At 50.0% G+C, this 20,858-nt stretch overlaps 1 protein-coding gene across 3 annotated transcripts in view; it reads right to left on the bottom strand.

Moving 5' to 3' along the window:
* The window catches only part of TTYH1 (tweety family member 1), a 251,606-nt gene that overhangs the window by 20,845 nt on the left and 209,903 nt on the right, over nt 1–20,858 (bottom strand). For all 3 annotated transcript variants that reach the window (XM_085616351.1, XM_085616349.1, XM_085616350.1), the window contains exons 7-9: nt 10,937–11,012; nt 9,609–9,664; nt 3,364–3,456 (exon numbers count right to left, since the gene is read on the bottom strand). In XM_085616351.1, coding sequence (XP_085472477.1) covers nt 3,364–3,456; nt 9,609–9,664; nt 10,937–11,012 — 225 coding nt within the window. The remainder of the gene's footprint in view (nt 1–3,363; nt 3,457–9,608; nt 9,665–10,936; nt 11,013–20,858) is intronic.

Consider the following 20,858-nt stretch of genomic DNA (forward strand, 5'->3'; position numbering starts at 1 on the left):
CTACCCACTCTCCTCCTCTTAGTATATTTATTTACTCGCAGTAAACGTTTCATGTGAGTAAATCCATTAGTGATTGTAAAACCAACTTTTGTGACTTCCAAAAGTTGTTTTGCACTCGCAGAAAATGCTGTCTGCATGTGTAAGCCAAACTAACCCATCACATTAACAATGTGAACAGGGCCTGCCTCTATGAAGAATGACAGGGCCTGCCCCTACACTCAACAAGAAGACTTGATGAGGCAGCAATTCTTCCATAGTACAACTTTCAGAAATACGTCATTTTAGTTTTACTCGAGCCTGCCCACTTTGTAAAAGTTCTCAAAAATAACTGTTACAATTCGAAAGGTTCTCTGTTGAATAGGAAAATGAGCTTGATTGTTATATTCTGCTTATTTTTAATTTTTGGATAGATGTTTCTTGTGTCTACTCAAAGTGAAATTTCTTCCTACGTGTTTATCAGATATGACGTGCACCATTGTGGGCAGGAGCTATGTCACCTTTATTAAGCTTTGACACTTGCAGGATTTTTCACTGTGACGCTCTGGAGGTGGCATCACCAACGATCTGGAATGCCTTAGCTCTTGCTGCCATCTACAGGCCTTTTGTGGTAACATTTCTCGCAGGGTCTTCAAAGCCAATTTGTGACCCAGAGAGCACATTCCGCTGACATGCGTGACTCAGAGAGCCATTTTGTCTTTTTAGGTCTCGGGACCATCCGGTCGGCAGACCGGAAGTCCGGAGATTTAATGTTATTGAGAAGAGGGGCTTGCACCCGCCCCTCTTCTATCCTGTTCTCCATTGGCTGGCCTCTTAAATGCTGGCCAGCCACTGGAGAAGAGGTCCCGTCACTCCGATCAGGCCCCGTCCTTTTCGGATCGGGGGGCGTGTTTTTTGCAAGAAGTCTCATTCTCTAAACACGCCCCCGAATCCGAAAAGGACGTTGCGTTTCTCAAAGGCATTTCTACTGCGCCTCGGAGAAAGGCAGTGGTTTTAATGGCGTCCTCTCCCCCTGCTCTTGGCTCCCGTGTTCGGCACATATCTTGTTCTCTCTCCCCCCTCGCTGATATCACCTCTTCTCCTCTCCAGGTTGGCCTTTCATTTTTCTGGCGCCTCCGTTACCCATTCCGCTCTCTTTATCGGCGGATCCTTTAATTTCTTCGATAAAGCCGGCGCAGGGTCCGTTAGTGCTGGTAGGTGGGGCCCCTTGTTTGTTTTAACTATGCTGCCTTGCTCTCAATTCCCTTCCGTGGCTGAACATTGCTTAACAAGTCCCCGAGTCCCCGTGCTATAAATATGACATTTCTTCCAGCTCTTTGTGTCCCCGAATCTCTCGCCCTGTGCCCCTCACTCCGACGGTTCAGAGACGCTGACTGTACGTGTAACGCCCCCACCCCTACAAGCCCCCTGCAGCGCTTTAAAAGTATGTTTCTGTATACACAAGCATCGGACACTTACAGAGGAGCTGAGGTCTGAAGCTGCGGATCGGGGATTTAGTTAAATGAGACATATTCAACATTATAAGTTCACCGCCCTACGCTAGGCGCTATTAAAAGCCATGTTGTTTGTTTCCTTTAGAAACAAGCCTTTGACATTGACAAACATACGGGGCAGAGGTCAAAAGCTGCAGTTATGATATGAAATTATATTTTATAAATTGATTAACATCAGAACACCAAAAACCGCGCTGAAAAGAGTCCTGTTTTTGCGGCTCTTGTGTACATAAGAGCCGGGAGTCCGAGGCTCCGTTTCTGGGGCCAGCTAGAATTTAAACAGTCCATAATATAAGCACAGCAACTTCCAAAGTAACACAAGGCTCGGATACACACGGACGACGGGGCCAGCGCTTGGGGGCTGGGGTTGAACTATTATTGAAATACTCCATAAAAAGAAGCGCCAACCTCCGCAAGGCGCTATAAAAAAAATTCGGCTCTTCTAACACACGCCTCGGAAACAGACACGGGTTGATGGGTCCAGAGCTTTGGTTCTAGAATGCAATTTTGATTTATTTTGGATATTTACATAATACATTAGAATTTCATCTCAGAAGTATACCGATGCTTGTATTTACAGGAGCCTGGAAACTGGTTTTATAGCGTTTTGCGGAGATCGGTGTTCGTATATTACTGAATATTTAAAATATATTTTCATTTCAGAACCGGAGTGTTGAACTCCTGAGCCCGTGTATCCGTCCGATGCATGTGTTTACAAGAGCCCAGAAAACGTGGCTTTATAGTGCTTTACGGAGATCGGTGTGCTTTTATTACTAAATATTAAAAATATAAATTCATTTCAGAACCGGAGTGTTGGACTCCTGAGCCCGTGTATCAGTCCAATGCTTGTATTTACAGGAGGCTGGGAAGCATGGTTTCATAGCGCTTTGTGGAGATCGGTGTGCTTACAAAGCTTGTATTTACAGGAGCCTGGAAAGCATGGTTTTATAGCGCTTTACAGAGATCGGTGTGCGTATATTACTGAATATTTACATTAAAATGTCATCATAGAACCGGAGAGGGGAACCTCTGAGGCTGAGCCCGTTTATAGTCCAATGCGCACCTCGGGGAGACAAGGGGTGAGTGTGGCTGGGGCCGGGGGTGGCAGAGGCTGATACGGGGTAGTAGGGGCTGTAGGAGCAGGGCCGCGAGTGACGTCACTGGGTTAGCAGTGGGAGTGGAGGCTTCAGTGAGCTGCACTCACCCAGGGCACTGGAGTTCTGCAGCCGCAGCTTTGTCCACGTTATGTTATGTTTACGATGCTCCATAAAGCGCACGCAGACGGTTTCTTGGTGCTAAACCACAAACATGTACATTTGCCGAACTGGTGACTGGTCACATAACCCACAATCAGCTGCATAATTAAGATTTCAACACAAACTTGTTTCGAGTACGCAGGTAACCAGGAGTTCGCCTAACGGCTAGGGCGCTAGGCCGGGGAACTGGGTTCGAGTCTCGGCAATGACGCTGAACCTCCTGTGATTCTGGGCAAATCACTTAATCTCCCCGTGCCTAACAAAACAATGACTGTTTGTCCTCATGTAACGCAACGGGTGCTTGTGTAAAGCGCTCCAATACCTGATTGGATTCGGGTCAATATCGCGCTATATAACAAGCATTTACAATGCAATGGTCTCGGCATTGGTAAAATTAGAGCTATTGGCATTGCTCATGACATTATTTTTGTTTATGTTTTTGTTTTTAAAACATTTAAAGAAACGGCATTGTCATGAGCAATGCCAATAGCTCTAACTTTAACAATGCCGAGACCGTTGCATTGTAAATGCTTGTTTGTGTATCAAGAGAGGCTTTCTGGCACTTGATACACAGAGGGAAGCAAATGCTAAAAGAAAAATAGTTTTAAAAATCTAACCTCAGCCGCAGGGAATTGTGGGACGGCTTCCTTCTCCAGTCCGAGCAGCTGCGAGTGGATGTTGGCGAGCGCACGCTGGGACATTGTCAGCCTCTGAAGACGAGAACACAAAAAGGTGCATCACAATTCTGGAAAAGTATGTCTCTGATCACAGTTGAAACTGTTCTCAAACTCTAAGCACATCTAGCAAGCCAACCTCAGTTATAATTTTCTACTTCTTAGAAGAACATTCAGCATGCTTTAATGGAAGCCAGAAGATGGATTTTTTTCAGTAGATTTTCTTGACACAGAAACACATCTATGCTCCCTGCACGCTTTCTTTTTATGAACCTTCAGAGGGAATTCACTTGAAAATCCCCAGATTAACAGGAAACTATCATTTAACCGGCCGCATTACTGCGCCTCATTTCTCAGTGCAGAATCCGCAGTACAATCTAAGAAAATACGCAACACAGAGCTCTGTCCTCTAAGAAAAATACACTTTCTCAAACCCGCACTCTTTTTTCAGTGTATTACTCCCATCCCTTTCGGCTTTCTGCTTAAAAAGGCTGTATGCGCAACACTGTATTGTGTTGTGTTATGCTTCTGAATTAAAAAATATATATATTTCAATAATCTTTGTTGAGGAAGAAATGAACATGAGCCCTTTTAACAAAGCGCAAGCGACATCGATCACCAAACGCCAGGCGCAGTGCCTGGCGTACAATTTAATTCCTGATGACAATCAAGAGGATTGACCACGCCCACTTGTACCACCTTAGCCCCTCTGTCAACTCTTATTTGCTGCTGGATTTATTGGAAAGTGGAAGGAGCGGAAACTACAGAAGATAAACAGCCCTGGTTACTTTCAACAAATGTCTTCATGGTTACTGAAACCGGATAAACAATGGCAGTACCACGTGTACCCCAGGGCAAGCGAGGGATAGCAGCCGATAGTACTAAGAACAGGGCTTTAATTGGGCCGGGTCCTGCCGGTGCTAAGCACCAGCAGTTCTAAAGAGCAAGTGCTGAGAAGTGTCCCTATCGGGCTCTCCATTTTTGCCCACACCCTCAGAGTGAAAAAATAATCTTACGTCCTCATCAGTACCGCCTATGATGTAATTTAGGAGACTCATTATAGTTCTTTCATAGTTTCATCATTTAGAACATAAGCATTATCAATGTTATATACAACGAAGCCATAGTTTTTGCTTACTTAGTTTATGCAATTAACACAGACCTGCCAAGTATCACGCATCACGCTTTAGACTAACGCATTTCGGTGCGGTGCTCAGCATCACCGCACTGAAATGCATTGTCACGCATAATTGCTGTCACAGAAAGCACACTGCAAACAGTCTGATGCAGCTGGCAGCGCGCCTCAGTGCTTGCAAGGGCTGCTCACGTATGCTTGGGCGCCCTCCGAGCAGCTCAGGGTCAGCTGCACAGAGTGGCAGCCAGTGCTGCCTGCTGATGTAAATTTTGTGATACCCGCGGGGGCCGGGCACGCAGCGGGGCTCCCATTCACTAGACGGCCTGAGTGATCACGTCATAGGCCGGCCCAGGTGCAGTGAAATGATACAGTCTCAGACTGGCCCGGCCATAGCGCTGCAGGAGTAAGCCTGACGTCACGTCCTGCTTCCAGAGAGAGCGGGGAGTAATTAAATGTTGCGACGAGGAGGATTTACTCTGGTGCGGACTCATGACCTAGCTGCTTAGTCTCACTCACTTGTTTGCAGGCGGCCGGAAAATCATGGTGCTCGACCCGCAGCACACTGCTATCTGATGGCGTCACTGAGACTGTAAAACGATTTGCCCAATTGTGAGCTGATACAGGACATACTTAATGGGCAGCAGTTTAGGTTTCCTAAATAAGTTTGGCAGCCCGCCAGCCGCTCGCACCCTACATGTTATTATGCCGGCAATTATATTGTGGTGCCTGAGGCATCTAATGAAGAATGCGGCCCCCAGGGGAAGTGAAGGTCGCAGACCAGTCTTCCCCTGGGAAATTCGCGCAAAGACCGGAAGGACAAGGTGGGGGGTGGGATTAGAGGGGCAAGGGGAAGGGGCGGGATTTGGGTGGCTTTATATCATGATGGGAGAGGAGAAACAGCCTCTTCGTAACACCCGAGCACCACTGGGAGGACATAGGAAAACTTTAATTTTTTTATTTAATTTAATTTTTTAATTATTTCAAGTTTTATATAGCGGGGCTCGCCCTGTAGGTATCGGAGCACCCTCCATACACACTGTAACGTATAGGGATGGCGGAAAGAGTGTACGCAGTAGGGATGTGTAGGGATGGTTTGGGATGTGTGGTGCGGGGATACGACGCGCGGTGCATTTGGTGGACGGACAATGGCAATATGCTCTTTTCTGGAGTTCGGGGGACCTGGGAGTCCGTTAATGTTCCCCCTGGAGGCGGGATGCTGTAGTCGAGGTGGAGCGACAGATGAATGGGCGGTGCGTGTGGTGCCAGCGATGTGGCACCTGGTGTGTGTGGGGGTGCGTAATGGGGCTCATGATTTTGAGCAGGGCGACGTAGGAGCTTTGAGGAGCGTTGTGAGGATGGTGTGACTGGGGGCTAGGCATTTGGGGTGGGGGTTTAGCGGTTACGGTTGGGGACAGTTTTCAAGGGCACCGTGATTATTGACTTGAGGGTGAATGCCTGGAGTCGGGTGGGTGTTGTTTTTTTGTTTTTTCCAGCTGTGGAGGGTGGAATCTCAGGGCTGCAGGTCGTTCTCAGCCGCATACAGAGGCCGGGCTGTTGGGTGAGGGCTGCCTATGGTGGCGCACGGTTCCTATGTTATTGGGGCTATAGCAGAGGTGGCGGATGGAGGACCCTGGGGGGGAAGCGGCTACAGGTTCAGGGCTACGGGTGTACGACAAGGTGTTTCTGTGATGAGGTGGCGACTGGACACTTGCCAGCCGGGGGGCTAAGGGAAGAGGGATGCTCTTCAATCAGGACTAATCAATTTTTTCCACTACAGGAGTTGGGAGTGGAGCAGGAGTCCAGGCGGTCGCCTGGCGGGGTGGCCACTTGTCCCAGGCACTGAACAACGGAGGAGGCAAACTAGCCGGTTTACAGAAGGGCTGTGTAATGATGAGGGAAGTTGTGGAATGTATATGGGGTGTTTGTGGGACAGATATGGGGTGTTTGTGGCCTGTTTCGGATGCCATTTTGTTATGAGAAATAAGGAGTTGCCCCGATCTGAGGATACAGGTGGGAGACAGATGTCTACTGGGATCTCGGGTGTGGCTTTCCAATATGATGCATGGAGGGGGACATGAGCAATGAAGCGGATGATGGGGGCGATTGGTCGAGGTTGGCCTAACAGCTGTTGCTTGTCCACATGGGTCGCAGGTACAGGCGGGGTAAGAGGGATTGCACCGTGATGGGGGCACCTGCATGGACAGGGATCGGCCCGTACACAAACGTTACTTATTCCTCTGGGTGCGGGTACGGGTGGTCGTTCACCACGAAGGGGGGCACTTGTTACAAGCAACGTTTGGCCCAAATGATCTTAGCGGTTTACACTGGATGCAAGCAAAGAGGTGGTGGGTCGTTCTCCGCGAGGGGAGCACTTGGCGCAAACAAAGTTCGGTCCCAATCAAATCTTAGCAGTTTTTATAGTGGAGGTAAGCAAAAGGGTGGATGGTCGTTTCCTGCGAAGGGGGCACTTGGCAAAAACACATCTGTCTACACTGGATGCAAGCAAAAGGATGGATGGTCGTTCACCGAGGAGGGGGGCACTTGGCACAAGCACAGTTTTGGCCCAAGAATCCAATCTGTATACGCTGGATGCAAGTAAAAGGGTGGATGGTCGTTCACCGAGGGGGGGTGCACTTGGCACAAGCACGGTTTTGGCCCAAGAATCCTATCTGTCTTTACTGGATGCAAGCAAAAGGGTGGATGGTCGTTCACCGAGGAGGGGGCGCTTGTTGCAAGTGAAGTTTGGCCCGACGATCTTCTCTGTTACACTAGATGCAATCAAGAGGGTGGATGGTTGTTCACTGAGGAGGGAGCGCTTGCCACAAGCGAAGTTTGGCATGACAATCTTCTCTGTTACACTGGATGCATACAAAAGGGTGGATGGTCGTTCACCGCGAGGGGGGGCACTTGTCGCCAATAAAGTTGGCCCAAAAAAAAAATAATCTTATCAGTTACACGGGATGCAGGCAAAGGTGGGGGATGGTCGTTCCCTATGTGGGGGAGTGCCTTTCAGGGACGAGGAGTGGCCCGCGGTATGTGATTTGTTTACTCAGGGCGCGGTAATGGGCGGTGGATGGTCGTTCACTGCGAGGGGGGGCACCTTCCGGTCACGGACTGGCTCGACGCAAGGGGATTTGTAGATCTGGGGACGGATATAGGTGGTGGATGATCATTCACCAAAACAGGGGGGGCTCCTGTCACTGACGAGGTTTGGCCCAACAAAAGGTTTTGTTACATGGGTTGCAAGCAAAAGTGGGCAAGATCTTTCCCCCGAAGGGGGCATCTTTCCCCGACAGGCATTTGCATTGGATATGTTATTTGTTTGCGCAAGACACATGTAAAAGTGGTGGCTTGTCGGCCACCGGCTGCCACGAGGTGGTGGATGCATTCGCTGCAATAGGCACTTGGGGTATCCGTGGTGCTGTGCAGGTTGGCACCTTTCGCGACTGACGGTGGCACCATCAACGATGATTTCTACGGGACACGCGTTTGGGTGGTGGGTTGGTCGCCCACTGGATGCCGCAGGGTCAGCTGGCGGAAGGCGAAAGGTGCCCGAGAGCTAGGGGGTGTGGGGCAGGGAACCGCCCTACGGGGGTTCCCTGGTTGGCGGTACTTTGGAGGGGTGGTGAGTCGCATACGGGCGGACCACCCCTCGGGGGGAGAACGGTACATGGGTGACTGATAGCGGGGCGCATGAGGCAATGAAGGAAATGCAACAGAGGATGCTCGGAGGGCAAGTGAAGGTGAGAATGGGGAGAGGAAGGAGGTCACCGAGTGAATGGGGAAGAGTCAAACAGGTGAGATGGTTTTGAGAAGGAAGAATGGAGAAGGAGTTGGTATGGGATGGGGAAAGTATATTTATTGCATTTATGTACTATGTAATAAAGTTTAAAGGATTGCAACCTTGTCCTAATAAATGGCCTTTTACGCTTCAAGTAACAGTGTGGAGTGTGGTTCTTGCGCGATGCAGCTCGAGTCTGGAGTCGGACCCACAGCTGCCTCGCTTCCAACCCGTACCGTGTGCCGCTCTGATAGACTACAGTCATTAGCACTCTCAGGTCTGCAATCCATTATTTAACCTTGTTGAAAATATTTTTCATTTAGTCAGAGTGTCATAACCGGGGCTGATTTATTTTCAAGCAAACACACAGTACTATAATTAATAAGAACGTCTCTGCTCTCACACTGTTTTGGAGCTGGCGGGCTGGGCAGTGCTCAGACCGCTCAGCTGATGGACAGTGACGTCCAGTCCGTTGGTAAATTATAAATTTGCTGAAAATACTGTGACGCAGGTCTGATTGCAACCATAATTAATTGTGCAGGCTAGGCCTACATTAGCTATTCATCTCTTTTGCCCCATCAATAATAATTAAGAAATGCAGCCCTCTGTAAAGCCCCCTCTTGAAACATCCTTCTTTTTCCTTTTTATTAATTTTTGTTTGTTCTTGGAAGCGTTCGGTTCTTTATTTTGATTTCTCATAAGTGCTTTGGCCCGTGTGTTTTTTGTATTTCCTAATCTCTTAAGAATGCTTGGGTCCGCAGGGTAGTTATTACCCAACTTATTTACGGCGAAGGAATCACTTTCTCCTACAGCAGTCGCCTGTAGCTGTTCACAGCGCGTGGGCCCCTATAGTATTTGTTTGAAAAATGCTTATAATGATTTTCCCGGCTGAAGAGGCGGCATTCAAGAGTCATACTCCGGCTGCTTGTGTTTATGCAGCATAGAGTCCTGTGCATACTTGCACTCGAATGCCCGGACCTCTGGCGGAGCAAGGGCCCTCACAGATGAAGTGGAAGACTGTCCGATTGCAGGAACTGTGAACATATCCTTTCACGCACCACCAAAACACACAACAACATTCATGCTGCGCCTACAACCTCCAGCGGGCAGACTCGAAGCCCAATGACAGGAGGCATTGCTGTAAGGGGTGGCTGCCATCTTGTTCAGAGTCAGGCTTGTTTCAAAGTCCTTTGAAAACAAGTCAGAAAGCAGATCCCCGATCCCAGCACCATAGACCATTCTCCGCGGTACAAACGTGTTCTTTCTCCCCACCTGTTGGAATGGATTCAAGACTTCCTGGTCACACGTGAGATAATATTCCAGAATATCTATGAGTGAGAGAGAAAAGAAAAAAAAACATGCTGTAAAAACGCTTCATAACAACATGCAATCATCACTTAGCTGTGGAACTCCTTCTCCCACCTGGCAGCTAAGACCTGGAACAACCCCCCCCCCTCAGAGCCTCACCTTCGCTCCAGCAGTTCGGGAAGGACCCCAAGACCTGTATGAACAACCAATAGGAGAACCGGCAGATAGCTCTCCCAGGGCCTTGAGACCCTCACCGATGACGCAGTTCGAGCTCTAGGAATCTGATTAATTGATTGATTGAGTAGTATGTAAGTCAGTGTGTGAGATGTTGCTTAACGCCATCCATACTATGACAAATGTAGTCGTTTGCCGGCAGCAGTGAATGATGGTTTCAGGGGTGCATATAGTGCAATGGCTGCAGTCGGAGGCTCCCAGGAAATGTCTGTCTTTACAAACTCAGCACAGGCTGCTGCTCTATCAGTGGTTTCAGAAGCAGACACACTGTATGTTTCTCCAAAACAGGGAGGCAGCCCTTTATTAATGGCTGTTCTCCCAGCTTTGGAGGGACATTCACATTCCCACGGGCATTAGAGATGCCCAGACTCTGGAATATGTTTTTTTATATGGACAAGAGGTTGTCAGCAGCTTCATATAGGCAGTGTTACACCCAAAAGCTACATGTTCCTGCTGCCATCTTCAGGTACATCATGGAATGTGCTGCTACGAGCTTTGATTTCTAACAGAGGTGGCATCACAGATTACCCACACTGAACCTGAACAGCCCTTTATGGATATAATACGCCCTCTTAAGAACCTGTTAGCAATTCACTTGGCCACAAGAAGGATTTAAAACACCCAGTTCAGTTAGTTCAGGCCCCTATACACACATCTGCTTTTGTTTCTCCTTCCAAGGTTAAGTTCAGTCTCTTCATGTGTTAAAGTGTTCACCTCATACTATACAGCTATAATACACCTGCCTTTGCTTCTCCTACCTTGGCTGAGTCCAGAGTCTTCACATGTTAAAATAAGGCTTGGGGAGTTGGAGTTTTTTCCCCGCTCGCATTCGTCAATGGTAAGTTGGCAAGCGTGAGCTGTCATTCGGGTGGAATTTGTACCTGAGCGGCCGGGAGATCAATGCAAACGGCAGTTTGCGCCACACTCCGCCGCTTGCAGAAGTCCGCTTAGTTTTTTTGTCACTTCGCGGAGTTACGCAGGCCTGGTTAAAATACCCACATCATTTATTCATACTATACATCTATACTGACATGCCTGACCGCCTTTGTTTCTCCTACCTTGGTTGAGTCCAGTATTTTCCTGTGTTGCGTTCATCACATATCCATTTGGATTGGAGCAGAAGTCACTCAGCCCCTACAAGAGAAGCAAGAAGTAAAGCAAACCAGCCTATGTATCTTTTTCATAGACCTCAGGAGTAAATGACCAGACAAGAAGCAAATTCTAATTGCAATGGTGAAGTTTTTCAATGGTGTTATATTTTGCAACTTCTTGAAGTTGCAAATTTGTCACCATCCGAAACCTTTGCCCGCAGGTAATATTTTCAGAAAAAAAACACAAACAAACATTTTTTGTGTGACTTTCCCTGTAAAAAATCGTTAGACAATTCTTTATAAAAAAAAGAAGAGTTTACAAAGTATGCTATTTTTTTCTTAAAGGCGTCATTGTTAGCTAAAAGCAATTTTGGAAAATGTGGCGACTTGGAAAATGTCGGGCAGCATTACAAATCGCAAAGCAATGTGAGTGAAAGAATATGGAAAGAACTGATCTTCATGGCGCCTACTTTAATACTTTGGGGTAATGTCTTCTTCCCAGATTAGGTATTTATTTTCTTTTTGTAGCAGTTTGTTGCTGACTGAGCCTAGCAAGTAAAACAAGGGAACCCTGCCTAAAATCTCCCCTACAGATAATGCCAACTCAATGGGGAATAGATGATTTTAGATGTTTCTAAGTGTGCCTTCAAGGGGATTTGTGGCAGTCTGAATTTGTAAAAAAAAAAAAAGTACGTGCCAGGGCACTTATCGGGTGACGCCACTGCTCCCTAGACCACCCATTGCTCCTGCCAGCCATGCAATTGCAGTACCAACTGAACTACTAACCATTGCACCCCTAAAGTGTGAAAATTCTGCCTATTCTAAGGGGGAACAGTCAGAACACTGTGGTCTAAACCACGAGTTTTCCGACTCCTCAAGCCCTACCATGCATGCCTTAAGCACACATATGCCTTAACTACACGTGTGCGTGGTTAAGGCAATGCATGGTAGGGCTTGCGGATGGACGGAAGTAGGGAGATATCCGTGGTGAGGTAAGTGGGGCTGGGGTGTGGTTTGGGGTACTTTCGTGGGCTGTGGGGTCAGGGCTGTTTTGTGGGCTGGGTTGGGTTGGGAATTTTTTGTGGGCTGGGGTGGGTTGGAATTGTTTTGTGGGCTGGGGGTGGGTTGGGAATGTTTTGTGGGCTGGGGATGGGTCAGGGGTCGTTTTTTGGGCTGGGGGGTCAGGGGTAGTCTAGCTTCGAACGGAAGCAGGAAGCAGAGAGAAATCCGCAGTGAGGTAAGTGGGGCGGGGGTGGGTCAGGGTACTTTTGTGGGCTGGGGGGTTGAAGTTGTTTTGTGGGTGGGGGGTGGGTCGGGGTTGTTTTAAGTGGGGTTGGGGTAGTTTTGTGGGCTGGGGGTGTTGGGGTTAGTTTGGTGGGCTGGGGGGTTGTTCAGGGTAGTTTTGTGGACTGAAGGGTGGGTTGGGGGTAGTTTTCTGGGCTGTTGGTTCAGGGCTAGGCTTCAGGGCTGGGGCGTTGGAGGTATTTTTCAGGGCTGGGTGGTGGGTCTAGTTGTCAGGACTGGGTGGGGGGCAAGTTTTCAGGGCTGGGGAGGTCTGGGGTAGTTTTCAGGGTTGGGGGATTGGAGTAGATTTTAGGGCTGGGGTAGTGTTGGGGTAGATTTTTTAATTAGAGGTTAGGGTATTAGGCCTCAGGGCAGGAGAGGGGAATAGGTAGTCAAGGTCGTTTTTAGGGCTCGGAGGAGGGTGGGGCAGTTCTTAGGGCTGGGTCAGGGCTGGCTAGGGTCAGGTTAAGGGACAGGATTTTAGGCATTAGGGCAGGGGGGCACAGCTTGGGGGTTGGGAGGGGGTAGGCGTATTTGCACCTCAGGGTGGGGGTAAGTTGTGCCCTAGGGCTGTGGGGAGGGGGGTGGCGACCTTAGCCACGCATACCCCTTTACCATGCATGCCTTTGCCACCAAAAATCATGGTAAAGGCATGCGTAGTGAAAGAATGCGTGGTTAAGATGTGGTCGTTATGCAGACCACGTTGCTTAGGCATGCGTGGTTAAGGATTTTGTTGTTCCGTCATACAACCTATTCTAGGCTAAACAAAGCTATAATAATGGCGTGAGTGGCATGTAATGCTCTTCTTTATTGTATATTGATTTAGTAAATCCTGTTATTGTGCTCATCTCAAAATTAAGCAGACAGCATCACCATGTGGTGGACTGTCACAAGAGGGGGTGCTGACAATCAAGTGCCGGTGCTGAGCACCAGAAACCACCGGCTCAAATTAAGCACTGGTTTGTGCATGATTCCAACCCTATTAGGGAACATCAGTGAATGACTCCCCAGTGCTATAAGGATGCATAATGGAAAGACAATAAAAGCTGGCCAGTAATATCCCCTCAGAACTTGGCACAGTGGGGGTTGCAGACCATACCATGTTGTTTTAAAAGATAACGGCTAGGTTTATGCACACACCCTAACGCCCTAACATTGTTTAATACAATCTTGACGGGTACAAGAAATTGGCATGTGACCCTCAATTAAATATCAGCTGCCATAAACTGTCAATCTTTGCATAGACCGATGAGTGGGAAGTAGTCACCCTCTCCTGTGAGTGGATGTACACTGGGTGCATCTTCTGTCAGCAATCTCTTTTGCAATGCGTGTGCCACACGAAAACAAGGAGCAGCTTCAGTGGGCATGGGAATGTTGAGTCCAATCCAGGGAAAACATAGGAATTGCCAGAAAGTAGAATACAAGAACAGGATAGCACAGCATCTGGTTTAACAGCATGCTGTCTGTAAGACATATTGTTACCATTGTTCTAAAATATACACAGAGCGAGCTTTGGTTCTACCAGGAGGAGTATTTCGCTCTCACCTTTTGGCTGCTAGGTGCATCTCTTCCTACGGAGAGCTTACATTGGAAAATACGAGGGGTTATTCTGCATTTCAAAAGTACAATGAATAACCACACAAGATCTCAAAACACATGGTCCTATCACCCCATCCTGATGGAACTCCAGCGGCTCCCCTTGCTGTACCCCAACACCTTCAAAACCAGCGGCATCATTTACAAAGCCATCACAACCAGCACCACTGCGTACCTTGCAGACAAGGTCAGGCACTCTGGAAGCGCGACGTCGACGCATTTGTGTGCTATAACACTGCTCTGGCACCAGAGAGACATATTTCAAAGTTGTATTCCCCTCAATTGTGAAATTGGCACTTCATGACATAAGGTAGGGCTTGTTTGAGGGCGTGGTCAGTGGACACCCATGAACAGCTGAGCTATTGTCCCAATTTACATATATACGACACCTATAGATGGTGGGGGCTGGGCCAGATCTAGCAGAGACGGAGCAGCTAATTCACAAGACGGAGCTGTTTGTCACATGGAATTGCATTCTTCACACTTCTTCACACGCGTGGGCACACACTGAAGACTGTGCCTTACCGGTGGCACACTGAGTGAGCTGGAAACCTTTACACTGACTATGTTTCTACCAAAGTATCTGCATCCTCTTTTGTGACACAAAACATTCTGGGGTTTACCTTCTCCTAAGACACGGAGGACACACCTTGTTGCCATGGTGTAAGCTGCTTGGCAAGGGCCTTGTGTGCAGGCTAGGACATGGTGCTGGAGATTAAAAGAGTGAAACTGGACACAATGACACCTTTCCTGCACACTAGCAGTACATCATATGACACGGCATTCAGGAATGCAACACCATTCTTTTTTTTTTTTTTTTTAAAGAAACCTTTATTATACAATAAAATACATACAAGGGCCTACAACCACCAAGGCCGGCCGCTACAGAGCCCGAAGGCCCGCAATGCAACGCCACACATTCAAATGAACCAGAGGCGAAGCTCCCGGCAGTCCGTGAGCACATGCAACAGGCCGTGGCTATAGGCCGAGAGCAATCGAGAAAGACAGTTTCATTTTTTGTAAAATACAAAACACACTCAAGGCAATGAGAGTCCGAAATAGCAACGTGCGCTACCCAGGACGGGGGACAACGGACAGTGTCTAAAGCAGTTCTTGACAGGAAGTGGTAGCGGGGGGCAACGGGGAGACAAAGCATGGAACACACCTCACACAATCCCGCAGAATGTGTGGCTAGGGGGACAAAGCAATATCGACCTCTAACGGCAGAGGCGGGGTGCAGATATGTCCACGATATAAATTGCATGGACCCCATACCTTAGTCCATTTCCCAGGCTTGCCTCTCGCCACATACACCGTCTTTTCCCTAAACATACACCAGTCCATATTCTCCTTCCATACCGCGACCGTGGGCGGCCTCGGGGAACCCCACAGCTGTGCAATGTTACGCTTAGCCACCATGTACCCCAAAGTCACCCACTGCGTCTGTGCCACATTATAGTCATTCGGTTCCCAGACATTCAACAAACACCTCCTAGCCTCTGGCAACAGAGCAACGTGCGTGACCTCCTCCATTACAGCGTGGATACCGTTCCAAAATCGCACAACCTCCAAACATTCCCATAGGATATGAAGAAAGGTACCCGACAGGCCACATCCACGCTTACACCTTCCATCCATCGAGTAACCCATACGTAGCAAACCGGGCCCCGTGACATACACTCTGTGGAGGATCTTCAGCTGTACGAATCGTAAGCGGGCCGGGATCGCCACCTCTTTCGGGGAGGCCACCGCCGTTACCCAGTCCTCATCGTCCAGTTCCAAGCCGTCACCCGTCCATGCCTCCCGCAGACGGATTAGCAAATCCGCGCGATCATTAATAAGTTTTTGGTAGATCAGAGAGATAGTGCTGTTGGGCACATAGCCATCTAACACTCTATCCTCAAGCGGGGAATATTCGGGGATAGCAGCAACGTCCGGAAAGACCGAACACAGCGCATGGTAGACTTGTGCATACCGGAAGTACTCCCTATCATTTAATTTGTATTCAGTTTTAAGCATTTCAAACGTTTTAAAAGACCCCTTCGCCCAAAGGTCACCCACCTTACATATACCAATCATATCCCATTTCTCAAAGCCTTTCGTTTTCCACAAACAACCCAGCCGCTCGGAGGCATACAACGGCGTCGCGCGAGTCAAGCGACCCCTCCACCCCATCGCAGCACTCGCCGCATGCCACACACGCACCGCAACCTGCGTGGGTCCTGTCAACCGTGCATCCGGGGTCACCGAATACAGCGCCCTATTATAATCCCCACCCGGGAGTAGTAATTTATCCATCTCGAAGGCCGGATTCAAGGCGGGACCGTATATCCCGTGGTTCACCGCCGCCAATTGAGACGCCCAATAGTATCTTTTAATATCGGGAAGGGCGACCCCCCCATCATACCAAGGGAGCGCCAACTTGGCGAGAGCGATCCGCGGCCGCCCGTCCCAAAACAGTTGGCGCTGAAGACCCTCCACCTCACGGAAATAACGGGCTGGCACGACGTCTAGAGTATTTTGCAAAGCGTACAAGAAGCGAGGTAGCTACATCATTTTAAACAATGCCGCCCGTCCGAGCGGCGAGAGCGGAAGTCGTCGCCACCTCGCGACGCCGGCCTTCAATCGCTGGAGGGGAGGGAGAAGGTTCCGCTCATAGCGGACCGCGGGATCCAGAGAGATAAAGATTCCCAAATATTTGAACCCCAGTGTAGCAATCTGGATAGGGTAATCCCGTGGCAAAAGGAGGGCCTCACCCGCGAGGACGTAAACACATGACTTGGCCCAATTGATGACCAGGCCAGAGTTGCGACCAAAGGAATTCAATACGTCCACCAATACAATTAGCGACTGTCGGGGAGAGGTAAGATACAGAAGGATATCATCCGCGTAGAGGGAGACACGGTCCTCAAACTCCGGCGTCCATCTAATGCCCCGCAGCGACGGCTCCCAACGCAACCAGGCGGCGAGAGGCTCCAAAGAAAGTGCAAAGAGAAGGGGTGATAACGGACAACCCTGCCACGTACCTCTCCCCAGTGCGAGGGGAGCCGACACCCTACCATTCACCACAACCTGAGCCAGTGGGTCAGCATATAGTAATTTTACCCAACCAATAAACTCAGGGCCGAACCCGAATTTCGCCAACACGGCCCAAATATACGGCCACTCCAAAGTGTCGAACGCCATAGTAGCGTCTAAAGATGCCAAGATGGCCGGCTCACGTATGAACTCCGCTCTAGCAAGCACGCCGTGCAACCGCCTCAAATTCAGGGCGGTATTCCGATGGGGTATAAAACCGGACTGATCCTGATGTATCAAGTCGCCCACGACCCGGGCCAGCCGATTAGCCAATACCTTGGCCAGAATTTTGGGTTCTGCATTCAACAGCGAAATTAGCCTATAGGAAGCGCAGCGATCTCGCGGCTTCCCCTCTTTATGTATCACAACTATGGTGGCGAGACGTTGGCCAGGGGGGAGGAAGCCCGCCACACGTGCCGCGTAAAACATGTCCTGAAGATACGGCGCCATCTTATCGGGACGCAACTTATATAGTTCAATGGGAAGACCATTAGGACCACAGCCTTACCAGACGCGATCGAGCGAGTGGCCAAAGCGATCTCATCTGACGACAACTTCGCCTCCATCAATATTGCATCAGCCTCCGATAGGGTTGGCAATGCAATGTCTGTAAGCAACAGATGAGAATCCTCCTCCGAACGCACAGAAACCGGAGAGTATACCCCGCGGAAATAATCCGCGAAGCAGTCAACAATCTCCACAGGGTCAGTCACACGCACTCCATCCATTCTCTCCACAACGCTCGCTCTCTCCTTCTTATCCAACCAAGCAATCAACTTTCCTGCCTTATCCCCCACATCATACAATCGTCCTTGCTGCTCTCTACTCATCTCTTTAGCGGCATCCGTGACTAGCGCTCTATAATCTGATTGTTTGAGGCCGAGAACGTGCAATTTCTCATCAGTAACACCCCGCTCCAAGTCCTCCTCCATTTCAGCTATTTCAGTTTCCAGGTGAACCACCTCTGCTCTCCCGCACCTCTTAGCATGGGAGATAAGTGACAAGGCCTGCCCCCTGATCACCACTTTGTAACCCTCCCATAGGGAGACAGCCGACGACACCGACCCCACATTATCATTGAAGTAGTGATCGGTGGACTTGACCAGTTCCGCGCGGATCTTAGGGTTACATAAATACCAGGGGTAATGGGCGCTACTCTCCCCTCTGCCCCGGGGACAACCTTCAGTTGCAACCATATAGGGGAATGGTCAGAAATACCTCGGGCCAAATGACGCACCTCCCCAATCATCCCAGCCTGGACCACCGGCATAAGCATATAATCAAGTCTCGAGAGACTCCCATGGGCCCCCGAGTGAAAGGTGTATTGCGCCTGTCCCGGGTGCATCAACCTCCAGCAATCTACAAGTCCCAAAGTGTCCATAAAGCCACCCAACCAGGCCTAGGCCCTAGGGAGATCCCTGGGGGGGCAACGGTCCTCCAACCCGGATACAACAGCGTTAAAGTCACCCCCCAACACCAGAACCCCCCAGGGAGTCCCAGGACCAGACGCCCCAAATCAGCAAATGTAGCCGTCTGTAACCCCGGAGGCACATAAACAGCAACGAGCGAAACAGTCCTACCCTCCCATCTCCCCACCAGTGCCACATAGCGCCCCCTATCATCGTGAAGCACCTCGTCCACCTCCAATGGGAGAGAGGTCCGAACCAAAATACCCACTCCCCTTGAGCCTGAAGTAAAACCAGAGTGAGCGGCGAGGCGATAGCCCCTCCTATTTAGGGCATGGAAGGAGTTCCCAATCAAATGTGTCTCCTGCAGGAAAACAATGTCGGGCGAAATCCGTTTCAAAAACTGCAACACCACCCCGCGCTTGATCCTGTCCCCCAATCCATTCACATTCCACGAAAGGATTCCCAATCCCTTACCCCCCATCCCACTCCCGTGCATGATACCCACATCCCGGAGAGCACAACCCGGACAAGTCAGCAGAGAACTTCACATTGCCTTGCAAAACAAACAAACAGTCCCCAACACCCCCCCTCCCCCACAATCCCCCAACCACAACTCCCCCCTCCCTGCATCCCTGCATGAGCCCAAACAGCCCCCCCAACTCGCAGTGTGCCTGTCGCCCTAACATATACCACAAAAAGGAGGAAAAGGCCCCAATAAGCTCCCCACCACCTCCAGCATTTGAAGGGCATAGTGTCCCAAACTAGAGTCCAGTTGAGCCAAGGTACAAGACGTCACCAGTCCAGGCCATCTCCAGGAACCAAGTTCTAGTCCTGCTGCACCAAACCCTCTCCGCTCGCCGCCATCTGACCGTCCCGATCCTGTCCCCGAGGCAGGGCATCCAACCAGTCTCCAACCGCCTCCGGCCGGTCGAAGAAGTGTGAGCGACCCCGGAACTCAACCCGCAGCCTGGCCGGGAATAACATCGCATATTTCAGCTCCATGTCCCTCAAGTGCCGTTTGACACCCAAAAAACCCAGCCGTTGTTTTTGGACCGCTTGCGTGAAGTCCGGGTAAAAACTGACATTAGAGTTCTCAAACTTCAGCGGCCCGGCCACCCTCGACGCCTGAAGGATAGCATCCCTATCCCGAAAGTTAAAGAGTCGGGCGATTATAGGCCGCGGGGGAGCACCCACTTTGGGCGCGCCACCCGGAATCCTGTGGGCCCGCTCCACCGCGAAGAACTTGCTCAGGTCCTTGGGCGCGAGACGATTGATCACCAGATCCTCCACAAAAAGGTCGGTAGCAGAGTCCTCCGATCTTTCCGGCACTCCGATGATACGAACATTGTTCCGTCTAGCCCTGCTTTCGGAGTCCTCAAGTCGACGGTCCGTCTGGTCACTGGCAACCCGCAACCTAAGGACCTCCGTCTGCAGGGCGGCCACGTCCACAGTTAGGCTCGACGCAGCTTGAGCCAAAGAGTCGACCCGCTCGTTAGTTTTGGACAGGTCTGCCCTGACCAAATTCACATCGATCAGGACCGCGTCCAATTTATGAGCCAGGGTATCAAACTGCTGACCCACAGCAGCCTTCATCTCCTCAATGGCGCCCATAACATCCAGCAAGGTCAATTCTGACGAAGGGCCCGAGACCTCTTTGGACCTCTCAGGCGATTTATGCGAGCCACTAGGGGATCCCTTTGTCTGCGCATAACGATCCATGTTATTGACCTGAGTATAGGCTCCCCTCCGGGTTGACTTGGGTTTCGACTTGTCTCCGTCTAGTCTCGCCGCCATCGTCCGGAGGCCACCAAAGTTGGCACCCGCCAGCACCAGGAACAAGGACCAAGTAGCTACTTCAGTTGAACACAGCCGTCACAGACAGGAAGCCCGAGTATAGTCCGAGAGGCAGGCCAGACACTCCGCCATCCGCGCCCCTCTGAAGCACCAAAGTCCCTCAGCCGATATCAGAGTACAAGCTTGAAAACGAAAGTGAAAGTGCGGGGTACGTGGCAGGTCGAGCCCAGCATGCCGCTGTTGTTCACTTCGTACCCGGGCACCTCACCAACTTGAGATCGGGACCAAGGCAAGAGCAGGCCGCAAACTTCGGAGCGCAACCATTCCGGTTCCCGGCGTCTGATCCGAATTTGGAAAACGGGTGGCACCTCAGCGCAAGTTCATCAGCAAAAGCCCGTCAAATAAATCAGGATTAAGTCAGGATAGACGTGGGAGGTTGCGGAGGCCCTCGAGAGCCGTAAGCCTACGCGGCCATCTTGGATGCGCGCTAGGCTCCTCCCCGCAACACCATTCTTGGTGCAATTCAGAGAGAAAACGTGCTGTAGAGTGTTTTCCATACCGTATGGAATAAAACTGCACTGTGCCTGGGCTGTGTATGTCCTGGATTGTGATTTCACAATGTGTTTGCACATTTCTCTAGTGCTCATATTGCCAAATGTGAGTGCAGCCTTAAAGTGCACACATTGCTAAAGTCTTATGCATGTACAAAGTGCTTACATTCCTCCACT

Source organism: Triturus cristatus, chromosome 7 (genome assembly GCF_964204655.1).
Source record: "Triturus cristatus chromosome 7, aTriCri1.1, whole genome shotgun sequence".
In the NCBI taxonomy this organism is placed as follows: Eukaryota; Metazoa; Chordata; class Amphibia; order Caudata; family Salamandridae; genus Triturus; species Triturus cristatus.